The 15,317-nt window shown below is 39.9% G+C and overlaps 2 protein-coding genes across 4 annotated transcripts in view; one reads left to right on the top strand and one right to left on the bottom strand.

The window, feature by feature from the left end:
• LOC141148841 (ankyrin repeat and fibronectin type-III domain-containing protein 1-like) overlaps nt 1-15,317 on the bottom strand; it is a 582,481-nt gene that overhangs the window by 29,097 nt on the left and 538,067 nt on the right. The gene's annotated exons all lie outside the window — the stretch shown is intronic.
• LOC141148842 (zinc finger BED domain-containing protein 4-like) lies at nt 65-2,582 on the top strand. The gene is made up of 3 exons (XM_073636631.1): nt 65-314; nt 493-1,874; nt 1,959-2,582. The coding sequence occupies exons 1-3, from the start codon at nt 148-150 to the stop codon at nt 2,345-2,347; spliced, it is 1,938 nt and encodes a 645-aa protein (XP_073492732.1). The 5' UTR covers nt 65-147; the 3' UTR covers nt 2,348-2,582.

Genomic DNA, 15,317 nt, shown 5'->3' with positions numbered 1-15,317 from the left:
GACCGTATATATATATAATACATTAAAAATAGTTCTGTAAGTACTAGTGTACTAAGCAGCAACACCTTATTTTCTGGCAGTGCCCGGGCCATCCCGACAGCAAACTCTGGATCCACCCCTGACAGATCAACGCACAAGGCAGCTATAATGGAGGGAGCGATTCCAAAAATAATTAAATTTGGATTTAAGGATTATGTTTTAGATGTTTGTGAAAAGAAGAGAACGGCGATATGCAAGGTCTGCAACTCAAAAATAAGAGACACGTCCACCACAACATCCAACTTCATCCGTCACTACAAAACCCACAAAGAAAAGTAGGTACAGTAACGTCACGTGTATGTGTGTGTATATATATATATATATATATATATATATATATATGCAAAAATTAGGCCTACATCCCACTTTAGGTGGGAGCAGAGTGTATTGTTGTTCAAATCAATAAATCACATAGCTAACTTTTTTTTCTATCTCTCTTCTGTTTACTGATAGATATGAAGAGTACATCCATACCAAAGGGACTTTTGATGATACCCAGCCTCAAATCTCACAATTCATCGCACAGGGGACTGTGCAGCAATACCACTGCAACCACCAGCAGCAAAAGGCAATTACAAACTCAATCCTGTCAGACCTCATTATAAACTGCAACATGCCACTGTCCATCATTGAACATCAAAGCTTTCGTCGCTTTTTGTCAATAGTAGACAACAAGTACTCTCCAGTAAGTAGAAGAACAATTACTGGCAAGCTTGACAATCTGGTGGCAGATAGGAAAATGAAGCTGAAAAATGAACTCGAAGTGGTAGATCATCTGTCAGTGACTGTAGATATATGGTCAGACCGCAGGATGAGAGGCTTTCTTGGAGTCACAGTGCACTGGATCAACATTGAGGATGACCGTCTTCAGTTAAAATCACAGTTGCTTGCGTGCAACCGCTTCAAAGGTCCCCATACAGGGGAAAGAATTTGTGAGGAATTTGAGCATATATGTGAAGAGTACAAGATTAAAAAAAAGGTAGACCACATCATTTGTGACAACGCCGCAAACATGAAAAAAGCATTCACTACATGTTTTCCAGGACAGCTAGATGAAGACGATGACCTTGATGATTCAGACATTTGGAATGACCTGTCAGTGGAAGAACAGGAGATGTTTGACAATTATTTGAGTGCAAAAACCCAGACTAGACTTCAATGTTTTGCACACACGCTTCAATTGGTAATAGGTGATGGACTTAAAGAGACTAAATTAGTCAATGCAGCTCTCGCCAAAGCTTCCAGGTTGAGCTCCTTGTTACACACAAGCACCTCTTTCAAGGAAAAATTTGAGGAGGAGTTTGGACAGCGTGGAATCCCTGCCTCTGTTACCACACGCTGGAATTCCACACTGAGGCAATTGAAATCAGTGGTCAGCTGTGACCAGCTGAAACTGACTAGAATGCTTGAAGATGGGGGACACAAAGAGACTGTATTCACAGCTAGAGAGTGGAATCAGATTAAGGAACTCGTGGATGTCCTTCAACCTTTTGGAGAAGCCACAGACCTCTCACAGGGAGAAAAACTTGTGACAATAAGTGCTGTTGTACCCTGTATCCTTTCTCTGAATCACCACTTGGAAAATCATAAAGAGAGCGTGCGCTACCATGGTGGCTTGATCCGTAGCCTGCAAGAATCACTCCAAAGACGATTCGAAGGGATCTTTGTCAATGTGAGGATGGCAGATGAACAGAATGATGTAGCAACCTTACCCTTCTCTGACCCTCTATACCTAAAAGCTGCTCTGCTGGATCCTTCATTTGGCACCATGTGGTTGACCCATGATGTTTTGGCTACCGAAAATGTCAAGGAGGCTGTGTCTGCGATGATAAAAAGTATGTTATGTTTTTGGTAATAACCCGTTTGCAGTAATAACACCTGAGTGCATTGAGTCACTGTTTTATGCTTGTGTTTTTCAGACTTGATTCTCAAAGAGGACTGCAAGCCCACCCCAACAACCACCGATGAAGACGAGCAAATGCCAGTGGCAGAGTCAGAGAGTCAATCTGGGCTGTTCACAGCATACCGCAAAAAACAGAAGAGAGATTCATGTTCCAGTCCCCAAATTCAGCTGAACCAGTATTTAGACATTTGTGATGGACAGAGCTGCCTTCAGTTTTGGGCCATGAACAGGCACATGCTCCCCTCTTTGTTCAGGGTAGCGGTAAGAGTAATGTCAGTCCCTGCATCAAGCGCACCTGTTGAACGTGTGTTTAGCCATGGTGGGGTGATAATGCGACCCCATCGCTCACAACTGAGCGAGAAAGTACTTTCAAATTTAATTTTTTGCAAATGCAATGCATTTTAGGTGGCTATTCTTAGAATAGCCACTTAACATGCATTGCATTTGCAAAAAATAGTATTCTGAGAAGTGAGAATACTATTTTTTGCAAATGCAATGCATTTTAAGTGGCTATTCTAATAACTAAGAAAAAAGGAATAGAAGTTAGGCGCTGTTTCCAAGCCTGGTGAATTCAAATGTGTTATTCCCTTAGTGGGAGGGCAGTATGGACTGGAGTGGGAAAGATTGTAAAGATGTTGCCTATAGTTAGTGAATGTTTATCCCGTGGAATTATAAAGGTCCTGGATGTGCATAAGTCAAGTTGGTTGTCTGACTTAATAAAGTGCAGTGTGTGCTCTAAAAAAGATATAACTTAATCCGTATAAATATAATATATCCATATATAAATGAACCCTATTTTTAAATTAAAAATATTTGTGCAAAATTATGTGATCCATAACGTAATCGATAATGTACATATGTAGTGAACAAACAAATATGTATAATCAAGTGCTTTCAGTGCTGCTACAAAAAAAAACCCTGGATTCTGATGGATATTCCAATAAGTAAACCTTTCAGTGCGTGCCTTAATCCGTGTTCTAATAGTGATTGATTGCACTCACCAGATCCTAGCAGCACTGAAAGCACTTGATTATATATATTTGTTTGTTCACTTCATATGTACATTATCGATTTACGTTATGGATCACATAATTTTGCACAAATATTTTTAATTTAAAAATAGGGTTCATTTATATATGGATATATTATGTTTATACGGATTAAGTTATATCTTTTTTAGAGCACACACTGCACTTTATTAAGTCAGACAACCAACTTGACTTTTTTTTTTTTTTTTTTTTTTTTTTTTTTTTCCACTTCAGCGAAAATTTTCCGAGAGACATTATTTCAACTTTATGTGTCAAACTTTATCTCTTCTCCTTTTTCACATCATTGTGGATTGTTTCCGTCACATCTTTATTATTTTTCCCTTCTAGGATATTCTTAAATATTTTTAAAAACCGGCGACAAACCGCCTTCTATAATTATAAACCCTATTATTATCTTATTCTCTCTCAGTTCCTCTTATTTCCCCCCCCCCCCCCCCTCCCCCTCCCCTGTGTCTGGTCCGTTCCTTTATGTTATTTATTTATCCACTTGGCTCTGCACCTGTTCTTTCTTTTATCCTATCTAAATAAATATCCGAGACTTTGTAGTTTTTCCAACTTTCCCATCTACTATTATCCCCTTTCTCTCCTCCTTCCATTTTGTAGTGATAATCTATTTCCTTTAGCCAGTTTCTAATGTCTGGTTTTCCACTTTTTAGCCAATTCTTGGGAATTAAGGCCTTGGCCGCATTCAGGAGGTTAGGTATTATTGATTTTCTATATTGTTTCTTAGATTTATTGTAGATATGGAAGAGGCATGTCCAAATATTTTGTTCTATTTCTTCTCCAGTTATTTCCTTTATGTTGTTTAACACTTCCTTCCAGTACTCCATTATTATTGGGCATTCCCACCATATGTGTATGATCGTTGCTATTTGGCCACATTTTCTCCAACACAAGGAGGTTCTATCTTGATAGAATCTGTGTATTCTTACTGGGGTCATATACCATCTTGATACTAGTTTATAATTCATTTCTATGGTCTTCATGTCCCAGGCCTTATTATATCCCATTTCTATCATTTTTTCCACTTTTTGGTTATCTATTTTTAAATTCATTTCTTTTTCCCATTGATTTATATATTCTGGTCTTTCTTGTGCTTCCAAATCTGTCAGTATACTATAAATTTTTGATGTTCCGTTTTTTAATGGTGTTTCATTGCTACATAGCTTTTCCAGTGCAGTTAATTTTGTTTCATCTCTCAGTGGGTGTGGTATTGTGCTTACTAGGTGCCTTATTTGAATATAATTCCATTCATTCATCTTCCATCCATTCCTTTCCTCTATTTCTACTCGTGTTCTTATTTTGCCATTTCTAGTGATATCTTTCAGTCGTGGGTTACCTATTCCTTGAATTTCAAATATTTCCCTCCCAGGGGTGAAGAGATTTGATCCTGTGAGTGCTAATAGTGGTGAATTATATTTCCATTCATTCTTTAAGTGAATGGTGTCCCAAATTTTAAATACATTTTTTGTTATTTCGTGCGTGTCGGTGTCCAATATTCTATATTTCCGTGGAATCCAAATATTCTTATGTAGTGTGGCTCCACTTATTGTGTTTTCCATTTCCACCCATTTTTTTTCATTTTTCTCATTTGTCCACTCTAACATTCGTGTTAAAACTATGGCTTTATAGTACCTACTTATATCTGGGACGGCAAGACCCCCATGCTCCTTTTTCCTTGTGATCAGCGTGTATTTAATTCTTGGTTTTTTATTAAGCCATATGTATTTTAGCAGGATTGTTTTAATTATTTTAAAAAAGCTCTGCGGGATTTTTACTGGTAACATCTGTAATCTGTAATTTATTTTAGGTAATATCGTCATCTTAAACATATTTATTCTTCCAATCCATGAAAGTGGCTGTATTCTTAACTTTTTCATTTCTTCTTTGACCTCATTGATCAGTGGAATAAAGTTTGCCTGATAAATTTTTTCGACTCTAGGAGTTATTTTAATTCCAAGGTAATTGAGTTCTTTTACCCAAGTGAATGGGAATTCTTTTTGTAAAAACTGAACTTCCTTTTCCTCTAGACCTATGTTTAATATTTCCGTTTTTATTGGATTAATTTTGAAGTTTGACAGTTCTCCGTATTTTTTAATTTCTTTCAGTATGTTTGGGAGTGACACTCTTGGGTTGGATACGTACATCAAGATGTCGTCCGCGTAGGCAGCGATCTTATGCTCTTTTCCTCCTAGTTTCGCTCCTTCTACCTCTTTGTTATTGCGGAGTGTTACTAATAGTGGTTCTAAGGCCAATACATATAATAGTGGAGACAGTGGACAGCCTTGCCGTGTTCCATTGTGCATCTTAATTTTTGGAGAGAGTCTACCGTTTACTTTTACGACTGCTGTCGGGCCATTATACAAATTTGTTATCCACTTCATCATTTTTGTCCCAATACCCAAGTGCCGCAATGTATCCATCATGAAACCCCAGTCTACCCTGTCAAATGCTTTTTCTGCATCCAATGACAGGAATAGAACTGGGGTCTCATTCTGCACCTTCTTGTGCAACATCAATAATGATTTTAGGCTGTTGTCCCGCCCCTCTCTCCCCGGGACAAAACCAGTTTGGTCCGGGTTGATCCACAGTGGGATTAGTTTTTTTATCCTAGTGGCCAGGATCTTGGAGTACAGCTTCGTATCAGCGTTCAATAGGGCTATTGGCCTGTAGCTTGAGCAGTTAACTTTGTCTTTCCCTTCTTTTGGTAGTATTGTAATATGAGCTAATAACGATTCACTTCTTATTTCTTCATCTTCCCCTAAGGAATTCATATATTCTAATAGTTTTGGAGTCAGCTGTTCTTCAAATTTTTTATAGTATTTGACCGTAAACCCGTCTGGTCCTGGGCTTTTTCCTACGGGAGTTTCCTTTAATGCCAGTTTTACCTCTTCATGCGTAATATTTTTTTCCAATTCTTCTAGTTGGTCTATTTTTAGTTTTGGTAAGTTTGCTTTTTTTAAATATTCTTGTATCTTCTTTGTTCTTGTATTCGCTTCTTTCCAACTTTCCTGTCCTTTTATTGCATAAAGGGAGCTGAAGTATTTTTGAAATGTTATCGCTATATCTGTGGTTTTATTTACCACTTCTCCTTTTTCATTTTTGATCTTCTCAATGTAATTCAAAGACTTCTTTTTTTTTACCAGATTTGCTAGGTATTTTCCTGGTTTATTAGCCCATTTATATTTTTCTTGTACTACTCTGTTGTAGTCCTTCCTTTCTTCTTGTTCCATCCAGTCTTTTAATTGCTCTCTCTTTTGAGATAGTAGGCCGAAGATTTTGTTGTTTACTTGATTTTTGTGTTTTCGTTCCAATTCATAAATTTCTTTAATTATTTGTTGCATGTTTGTTTTCCTTTCCTGTTTTTTTCTTGCCCCTATAGCTATTAACTTGCCCCTAATAACAGATTTATGCGCCTCCCATATTGTTGCTTTCGATACTTCTGGTGTATCGTTTTCTTCAAAATATCTTTTAATTTCTTCTATGATGCTTATTTCGGTCTCACTGTCTTCTAATAAAGTTTCGTTGATTCTCCATGGACCCCTTTCAAGGACTTCTCCTTTTATTTTCATTCTCAAGATTACTGGGCTGTGATCTGAGGCGGTTATTATGCCTATTTTTGTTTCTTCTATTTCTTCCAAGTTTCTATGTTCGACCATGATGTAATCCAATCTGGAGTAAATTTTGTGTACTGTTGAGTAGAATGTGTAGTCCTTTGTGCTGGGGTGCTGAATTCTCCAAGGGTCTATTAGTTGTTGTTCATATAATGTTCTTTTTAATTTCTTTAGTTGATTTACCTCTTTGTCCCTTACTCTTGAGGTACTGTCCATTTTATTATCCATGCTGAAGTTGAAGTCTCCAGCTAGTATTAATTTCCCTTGCTTGAATTCCATTAGTATTTTAATTATATCTATCAAATATTTTTTAGGGTTCTTATTAGGACAGTAGACATTGGCCAATGTATATTTTACCCCATGTATAGTTCCTGTAATAAAAAGATATCGACCCTCCGGGTCTATTTTCCTTTGATCTATTAGAAAACGTACATTTTTCCCTATACCGATGGCTACTCCTTTGGCCCTTCTTATTGGCGAGTCTCCTTGATACCATGTTGGTATGTTTCTTGAATAAATTTTGGCACTTGAGTTTTGGGTTATATGCGTCTCCTGTAGGAAAATTATTTCTGCTTTACTTTTTTCTAGTTCTCGGAGGATGATATTTCTCTTCCCTGGGGAATTTAGTCCTCGGACATTGTAAGAGATTATTTTTATGCTGTTTACATTTTCCATTCTTGTGCCTTTTCTTCCCCGCCCGTCCTCCGGCCCTCCCCCCCACGCGGTCCCCCTAGGAGACCGGATGGAGGGGACACCCAGCGGACGCACGGGGTCTCCTCATCTCTTGTCTCAGAATAGGTGTGCCTATGTAACCACTCATGTGACTCAGACCTCTCCCTCCCCACCCTCCCTCCCCCTCCCCTCCCTCCTCCCACCCTCCCCCTCCCTTTTTTCTGATATGGGTTTTTTACCCCCATATTCTCTAGAGCTGAGAGCATTTTACTTTGTTTTGTGGGGCACGCTCTGCCCCCTCTGCTCTATTTATTGTGAGGCGGAGCTCTGTAAGACACCCTATTACCCCCCTGCCTAAGCACTAATAGGGCGACCCCCTGTCCACTCCGTGAGTCCCTGTCTCCCTCTCCCTGCGTTTTTGTTGTGTTTTACCAATCCTTTCACTTTCCTTTTTTTCCCATCCCATCAACCCCAGCCCCCCCCCCCCCCTTTCCACTCTAAGGCCCCTTGCACCGTTGTGTGGTATTTTCTCAGATATTAATTTCCTCGAGAGTCCACATCTTGATGTCTGATCCTTGAATTTACTTGCCACTGTAGGTCATCTCTTGCCGTTATTCGCTCCTGACTATTTGCGTATTTTTCCAGTTCTGGGGAGGGGATTTCTAGTTTGTTGCAAAAGTCCGGAATCTCCTCCACATGTCTTAGCCTCGCACTTATTCCGTTTTTCCTTGCTATTAGACATGCTGGAAAACCCCAGTTGTATTGAATTTCTTGCTCCCGGAGGATTTCTAATAATGGCTTTAGTATCCGTCGTCTTTTCAACGTTTCTTGAGATAAGTCTTGAAATATTTGTAATTTACCTCCCGCAAACTCTATTTGTGTTTTCCTCTTTAGGTTTATCCAGATCTGTTTTTTTTCTTCCCATTTTTCAAAGCGTACGATTACATCTCTAGGTGTTTCCCTTGCAAACCTTTGAGGTTTTTTTACTCGAAAGACACTTTCTATTCCTATTGTGTTAGTTGTTTCCTTTCCCAAGATTTGGTTGAAGAGATTGTTCATTTTTTCTATTAGATTTTCTGCTTGTTCTGTTTCCGGTAACCCACGTATTCTCAAGTTTTTCTTTTTATCTCTATTTTCTTGCTCTTCTATTTTATATGATTGTTCCTGTTGTTCCCGTTTTAATTTCTTTATTTCATCTTCTAGTTCCTTTATGTTTTTTTGATGTAGGTCTACTTTGATCTCTACTTCTTCCACTCTGTTTAACATATATCCCATATCTTTATGGAGTGTTGACATCTCTGCTTTTAGGGAATTCTCTAGTGCCGCAAACATTTTTTCCATATCCTGTTTTGTTGGCAACTGTGGCCCTTGTTGTCCTTCCTCCTTTCCTCTGTCTTCCTCTCCCATTTCTGGCTCCATTCTGGGTTCTGAGAGGTGGCTGGTTTCTGTTTGTACTTTATACTGGCCTTTTTTATCCTTGTTGTCCTTCTCTTTTGTATCTATTTGTCTGCCCTTTGAACCCACTTGTTTCTCTCCTTCTCCGATTCCTTGCTGTATATACCTGTTCATAGGGCCTGGACTTGGGCCTAGGCTGGTCCTAGGTGATTTCGGTATTGCTCCCGCACTTCTTGTTGTTTTCCCCTTCATGTTTGTTTCTATGGCTGGATTTATAAGATCTTCAAAGCTGCCTTCCAGAATACCCCTTGATTGGGATTTCTTAATGATGAAAAAATCTCCCAGCCTTTTTAAATTGACTTATTTTTACTAATATTTCTTTTATTCCGTTCTCATACCCGGCATCCTCCCCACAATCCAATAATAGAAATAAATTAATGAGATATGAGTGGTCCCCGTTTTCCAGAAGTTATGTTACTACCTTAAATACATTAAGCATTCCTTAGTGCTGTTCAATTGTTTAAGCGTTCTTAAGCTGGAAAAAAAAAAAAAAAAGGCTCAAAAACGCTCAAAAACGCTATTGCAAAAATGCTGAAAAAAAGCTGGAAAAAGTTAAAAAAAAAAAAAAAAAAAAAAAAAGTCACTGCAAAGACACCGGCGTCTTCACAGCGCTTTTCCAGCAGCCCGTGTGCATGGGGGCCCAGGTGCTCAGCAAAATAATTCAAATGTTTTAGCGATATAATGCAATCTAATTCAAGTATTCAGCAAGATGATTTATATATTCAGCAGTATAGTTCCAGTATAAGCTTATTTGTTCCACATTTTGTTACTATGGAATTTCTTCTTATTCTATAGTTTGTACTATCAAGCCTATAATTAGTACCCTTTGCAAAAAAAAAAAAAAAAAAAAAAAAAAAAAAAAATTCACAAGAAAGGGAGATACTGCAGCAGCAGCAGCAGCAGCAGCAGCAGCAGGCAGGTGGGGGCTGGGAGACAACTCTTCCGTTGGCTTGTCTTTCTTTCACCTTCTCCTTCTCTTCTCCCCTGTTCCCCCCCCCTGTTTTTATTGTTTTTCTTAGCTCACTTGATTCTACTTTTTCAGCTCTTTCGCCTTTTCCCCTGCTTGTTCACTTCAAGACAATTGCAATAGAAGAGCCAAAAGAGGAGGAAAAAACAAAAACAAAAAAAAACGCTCCAAAAACGCTCAAAGACGCTATTGCAAAAACGCTGAAAAAAGTAAAAAAAAAAAAAAAAAAAAAAAAAGTCACTGCAAAGACACTAGCGTTTTCACAACGTTCTCCCAACAGCCCATGTGCATGAGGGCCCAGGTGCTCATAAAAATAATTCAAATGTTTTAGCGGTATAATGCAATCTAATTCAAGTATTCAGCAAGATGATTTATATGTTCAGCAGTATAGTTCCAGTATGAGCTTATATGTTCCACATTTTGTTACTATGAAATTTCTTCTTATTCTATAGTTTATACTATCGAGCCTATAGTTAATACCATTTGCAAAAAACAAAAACAAAAAAAAGACCAAAAAAAAAAAAAGGATCACAAGAAAGGGAGCTACTGCAGCAGCAGCAGCAAACAGGTGGGGGCTGGGAGACAACTCTTCCGTTGGCTTGTCTCTCATTCACCTTCTCCTTCTCCCCTGTTCCCCCCCCTGTTTTTATTGTTTTTCTTAGCTCACTTGATTCTACTTTTTCAGCTCTTTCGCCTTCATTTACTTTCGCTTTTTATTCCATTTTATTTCGTTTTATTTCAATATGTTCTTTCCCTTTCCCTTTCTCTTGCTCCATTACTTTTCCTTTGCCTTTTCACTTCAAGACAATTGCAATAGAAAAAAAGCCAAAAAAAAAAAAAAAAAAATACGGTACTTATCTTTTAGTTGTTGTTGAATTTGGGACAAAAAGGGACGCTCACTACAGCTTGTTGCAGTCAGACGCAGGTACAAACTTCCTCTGGCTTACTCCACAAGACAGCTCAGTGAGTGATGAGCAGGGGGGGCGGGGAGGGAAGCTACCTACACCTTCTCATCAGGCCGATCATTCCTCTCAGCTGCAGGGAGAGGGTTCTCAGGATCCTCACGCCGTGCACAGAGCCATTACCAGGCTCCTCCCTCCCTCCTCAACCAACTTGACTTATGCACATCCAGGACCTTTATAACACATTTGAATTCACCAGGCTTGGAAACAGCGCTATTTACTTCTATTCCTTTTCTCTAATATCTTACTCCACCTAGTGGAAGTAATCGGTAGTGGCAGCAGTTCCAACAACATTCTTTAATTTTTAAATTTTTATTCCATTGCATGCATCCCATTGCGCGGGTGTTTCTCTGTCTTTTTTCTATTCTAATAACTAAGCTCAAAGTTTGAACTTGACACAATGCCAAATTGCCAATATCTGGACACTTGAAGAATGGTGATGGGAATACTATTATTCTCATCACCATTCAAGTGTCCAGATATTGGCATTGTGTCAAGTTCAAACTTTGAGCTTAGTTATTTTCCCCCTCAGCAAGGACTACATTTTTTTCAGGCTTGTTGGCCATTTAATTGCTGAGTGTTCTGCTCCTTGTCTGCTATTTGGGCATTCAAAGTGTTTCTTTAATATGCCAAGAAAAAAGCACTAAGCTGTTTTGTTAATGTTGAAAATAAAACAAAACCTTTCCTGAAAACTGACTTTTAACTCATTTAAAGGATGGAAATGGGGTAGATCAGTATTTTGACTTAATTTGTGACTTGACCAAAATAAATGACTTGACTTGACTTGCTTGACTTCTAGCAGGGACTCGACTTGACTTGCTTGCTTTTCGCCACAGTGACTTGGGACATGCTTATGACTTGAAGGTTAAGACTTGAGACTTGCTTGTGACTTGCACATGTGTGACTTACCCCCATGTCTGGACATCACCCTACTCCTATAAAACTCCTCTTCTTGAATTTTAAGATGTTGGTAATACCTAGGGGGATGGGTTCTACCCCTCTGACAACTCGCGGTCAGGGAAAGAACTCTGGGGAAAAACTGACTAGAACTTATTCATGAGGACCCAGGGGGAAGGAGAGGATGATGTCAAAGGGGGAAATTGATAGGGTTGAAATAATGACTTAGAGTTCCACTTTAATTGTTTCTGTTTTTTCTTACCTGTGTACGTATCAATTGTTCTATTTAAATTGTTTGTGCTCCTTTCTTACCTGTGTACGTATCAATTGTTCTATTTAAATTGTTTGTGCTCCTTTCTTACCTATGTACGTATCAATTGTTCTATCAATCTGTATCTAGATGGAATTTGGAACTGCTGAATAATCATTACATGTTCGCTGATGAGAAACTCTTTGTACCTTAACCTCATTTGGTAATGCCGATAAGATTACTGCTTTTGGAACTGCCTATAAAAGAAGTAAAGGGAGCAGTCCTTTTTTGAATGCTCAGAACTGTGATACAGACATACCTGACTCCGTGTCATCTTTCTTATAGAAGCAATAATTTGGCAAAGCAATATAAACTATAAGCAACTTATTTAAAAGTTGATCCTAACAGGTGGCAGAAGAGTTAAATAAAATACCTCTTCTTCTTCCCCTAACAACTATAACATTTTGGATTTCCCACCACTCGCTGTACCAGTCGGGTCACCAGGCCAAATAGAGAGAGAGAATCTCCCTAGTGGAAGCATGGACAGCAATAAACACCTAACAGATCCCTATCCCTTTTCCACTCTGTTCAAAAAAAATTACAGAAAATGTTTTAGCCAGAGAAATACTTAAAGTGGTTGTAAACCCTAAAAAAATAAACAAACAAACAAAAACCTGCAAGACAAAGGCATAATGAGCATAGCATAGCATACTAGCTCATTATGAATTACTTACCTGAGATCGAAGCCCCTGCAGTGGTCCTCGTTCACCGCTCCGGCGGCCGACATCACTCCCGGTGTTAGTTCCGGGTATCGCACGCTCCGGCGCTGTGATTGGCCAGAGCCGTAAAGTCGTCACTCCAGGGAATGCGCGCAGGAGCCACCAGTAACGGCACAGGCTAACTGAAGCAACGGCACGTACATGCCGTTGCTTCAGTTTGCTTCAGTGCGCATGTGCCGATGACGTCGGCACATGCAAATACAGGGATATCTCCTAAACCGTGCAGGTTTAGGAGATATCCAGGATAGCTACAGGTAAGCCTTATTATAGGCTTACCTGTAGCAAAAAGTGGTTGTAAAGGGTTTACAACCACTGTAAATACCAGATTCTATGCGTTATCAACCACAAGGCTTCATTTAAGGATAAGTGAACTTTTGGTTGAAGCCCAATTGAACTTTCAACTTAAATGAGCTAAATACATTCCAGGTGCAAAGTCTTTAAAGCGCTAGTAAACTCAGCCATACAGATCCTGAAAATCCATGTAGCCAGTACACAAAAGCATTTTGCATGATTGCACTTCATTATTTATCCCCCTTGATTTTGTCTTACTTTTATGCAGTATATTTTGTGTTCCTCGTTTCCAGTCCAAAGCAGGCGCAATGTTGGCCTTCTATCTTTCACATCTGTAGTGTATTTTACTTCTGTCCTTCTTGTCAGTAAAGGCCAAAATGTTGCGCATGCACATTGCAAGTCACATGGGGTGTTTCAGGAAGTTGTGAATGGGGCTGAACTCTCGCAGGGTTGCATTGCAATGCCACAGAGAGTGGATGACACAGGCACGGCATCTTCCAGAAAGCACCGGTGGCACACAGTTTATGCTGTGAATCTTGGCAAATATGCACATGCGCCGGTGACGTCATTAGAGAGAGCATCAATCGCTTTCTGAAGAACGCCAAGGGTTAAGCAGAATATAAAAACAGCACCATGCACATCGTTTTTGAGGGATTACAATGGAGAAAAGTCACATTGGAGAGTTTACTACACCTTTAAAGTGGTTGTAAATGCACAAAAAAAAAAAAAAAATGCAAGTCAAAGACATAATGAGCTAGTATGCATAGCATACTAGCTTATGCATTGCATACTAGTTCATTATGAAATACTTACCTTAGAAGCCCCTGCAGCGTTCCCCGTACACTGGTCCAGCTGGCGACATCGCTCCCGGAGTTATTTCCGGGTATCGTGGGCTCCGGCGCTGTGACTGGCCAGAGTTGTGATGACGTCACTCCCGCGCATGCACGAACAAGGCACGTGCCACGCAATGGCATGAACGAGCTGCTGTTTCAGTGTGCATGTGCCGATGACATCGGCACATGCTGATAAAGGGGATATCTCCTAAACTGTGCAGGTTTAGGAGATATCCATGGTAGCTACAGGTAAGCCTCATTATAGGCTTACCTGTAGTAAGAAGTGGTTTGTAAGGGTTTACAGCCACTGTAATTTGTTTTTGTTTGAAAGTAGCCACAAACTGAGTACAAAAGCCTGTTTCCTGCCAGGCAGCATGCTGTAGGGAATGACACTAGGGGGGAGATTTACTAAAGGCAAATAGACTGTATGCTATGCAAAGTGCAGTTGCTCCAGAGCTTAGAAGATTAAGTTATTCTTTACTTTGCAAAGAATACCCAATTACGTGTAAGGAAAATTTAAAAAACAGCATTTTTGCTTGTACGTGATGGGATGATGGTAGTCAACAGAGCTTCTGCTCATCTACTAAGCTCTTAAGCAACTGCAAGGTGCACCGGCTATTTGCCATTAGAAAATCAACAGCTCTCTGTGTGGAAGCAATGGTCTCTCTGCAGGGGTTCAACACTTCAAAACATCTCCTTCTAAGTCTGAACTCCCCAATCAGCAGGGATCATAAGCTTTGCTAACTCAGTAGGGAGCAGACCTCTGCAGCGTGACCACTGCTTTCACACAAAGAGCAAGGGTCCTTCTCTATAACCTGCTGGCCGGAGATAGACTTTTCTACTCTGGCTACTTTCTGGCTCTGGCTGCTTTCGTAAAAAAAAAAAAAAAGAAAAAACAATACTTTGCTCATCTGTGTTTTGATGAACCTGGATATTTATATAATTAAAACTAAAAGTTCAGTTTGGCATTATCATAATAAATGTACTTTTGCTGAAAAGGGCAACACTATAAGGTCTTGTTTAAATGGGTGGTTGGAGGGGGGGGGGGTGTTAAAAATAGGCTGTTGAGTAACCACTCCCACCCGACCACCAAGTCTCAAGTTAAAGTGGTTCTAAAGGTTCTATGCATATAGGTAAAAAAACCCTCTGCACCCCCCTCCCTCCCAGCCCCCACAACCTTTACCTGAGCTTCCAGCGGTGTTCACAATAGCCTTAACCTCTCCCTCCTCATTGGCTTAGACAGCAGCAGGACCGTGTTAGCTCCCACTGCTGTCAATCACAACCAGTGAGCCAATGAGAGCGGGGGATGGGCCAAGCCGGGGCTCTATATGTCTTATGGATGAATAGAGCAGCAGCTCAGGTGTGAGCACGCAGCAGTGCCCCCAGGGCAGGTGTTCTTCTCTGGCATTGCTTGAGGGGGAGGAGCCAGGACCGCCGGCAGGGACCCTGAAAAGAAGAGGGTCGGAGCTGCTCCAAAATCACTGCACAGGTAAGTATAACATGTTTGTTTGTTTTTTAACCACTTCCCGCCAGGTCTATAGCAAAATGATGTCCGGGAAGTAGTTCAGTTATCCTGACAGGGCATCATATGACGTCCAGCAGGATA

The sequence above is a fragment of the Aquarana catesbeiana genome, linkage group LG06 (genome assembly GCF_042186555.1).
Source record: "Aquarana catesbeiana isolate 2022-GZ linkage group LG06, ASM4218655v1, whole genome shotgun sequence".
NCBI lineage: Eukaryota > Metazoa > Chordata > Amphibia > Anura > Ranidae > Aquarana > Aquarana catesbeiana.
This window is presented reverse-complemented; position numbering and strand designations above follow the sequence as displayed.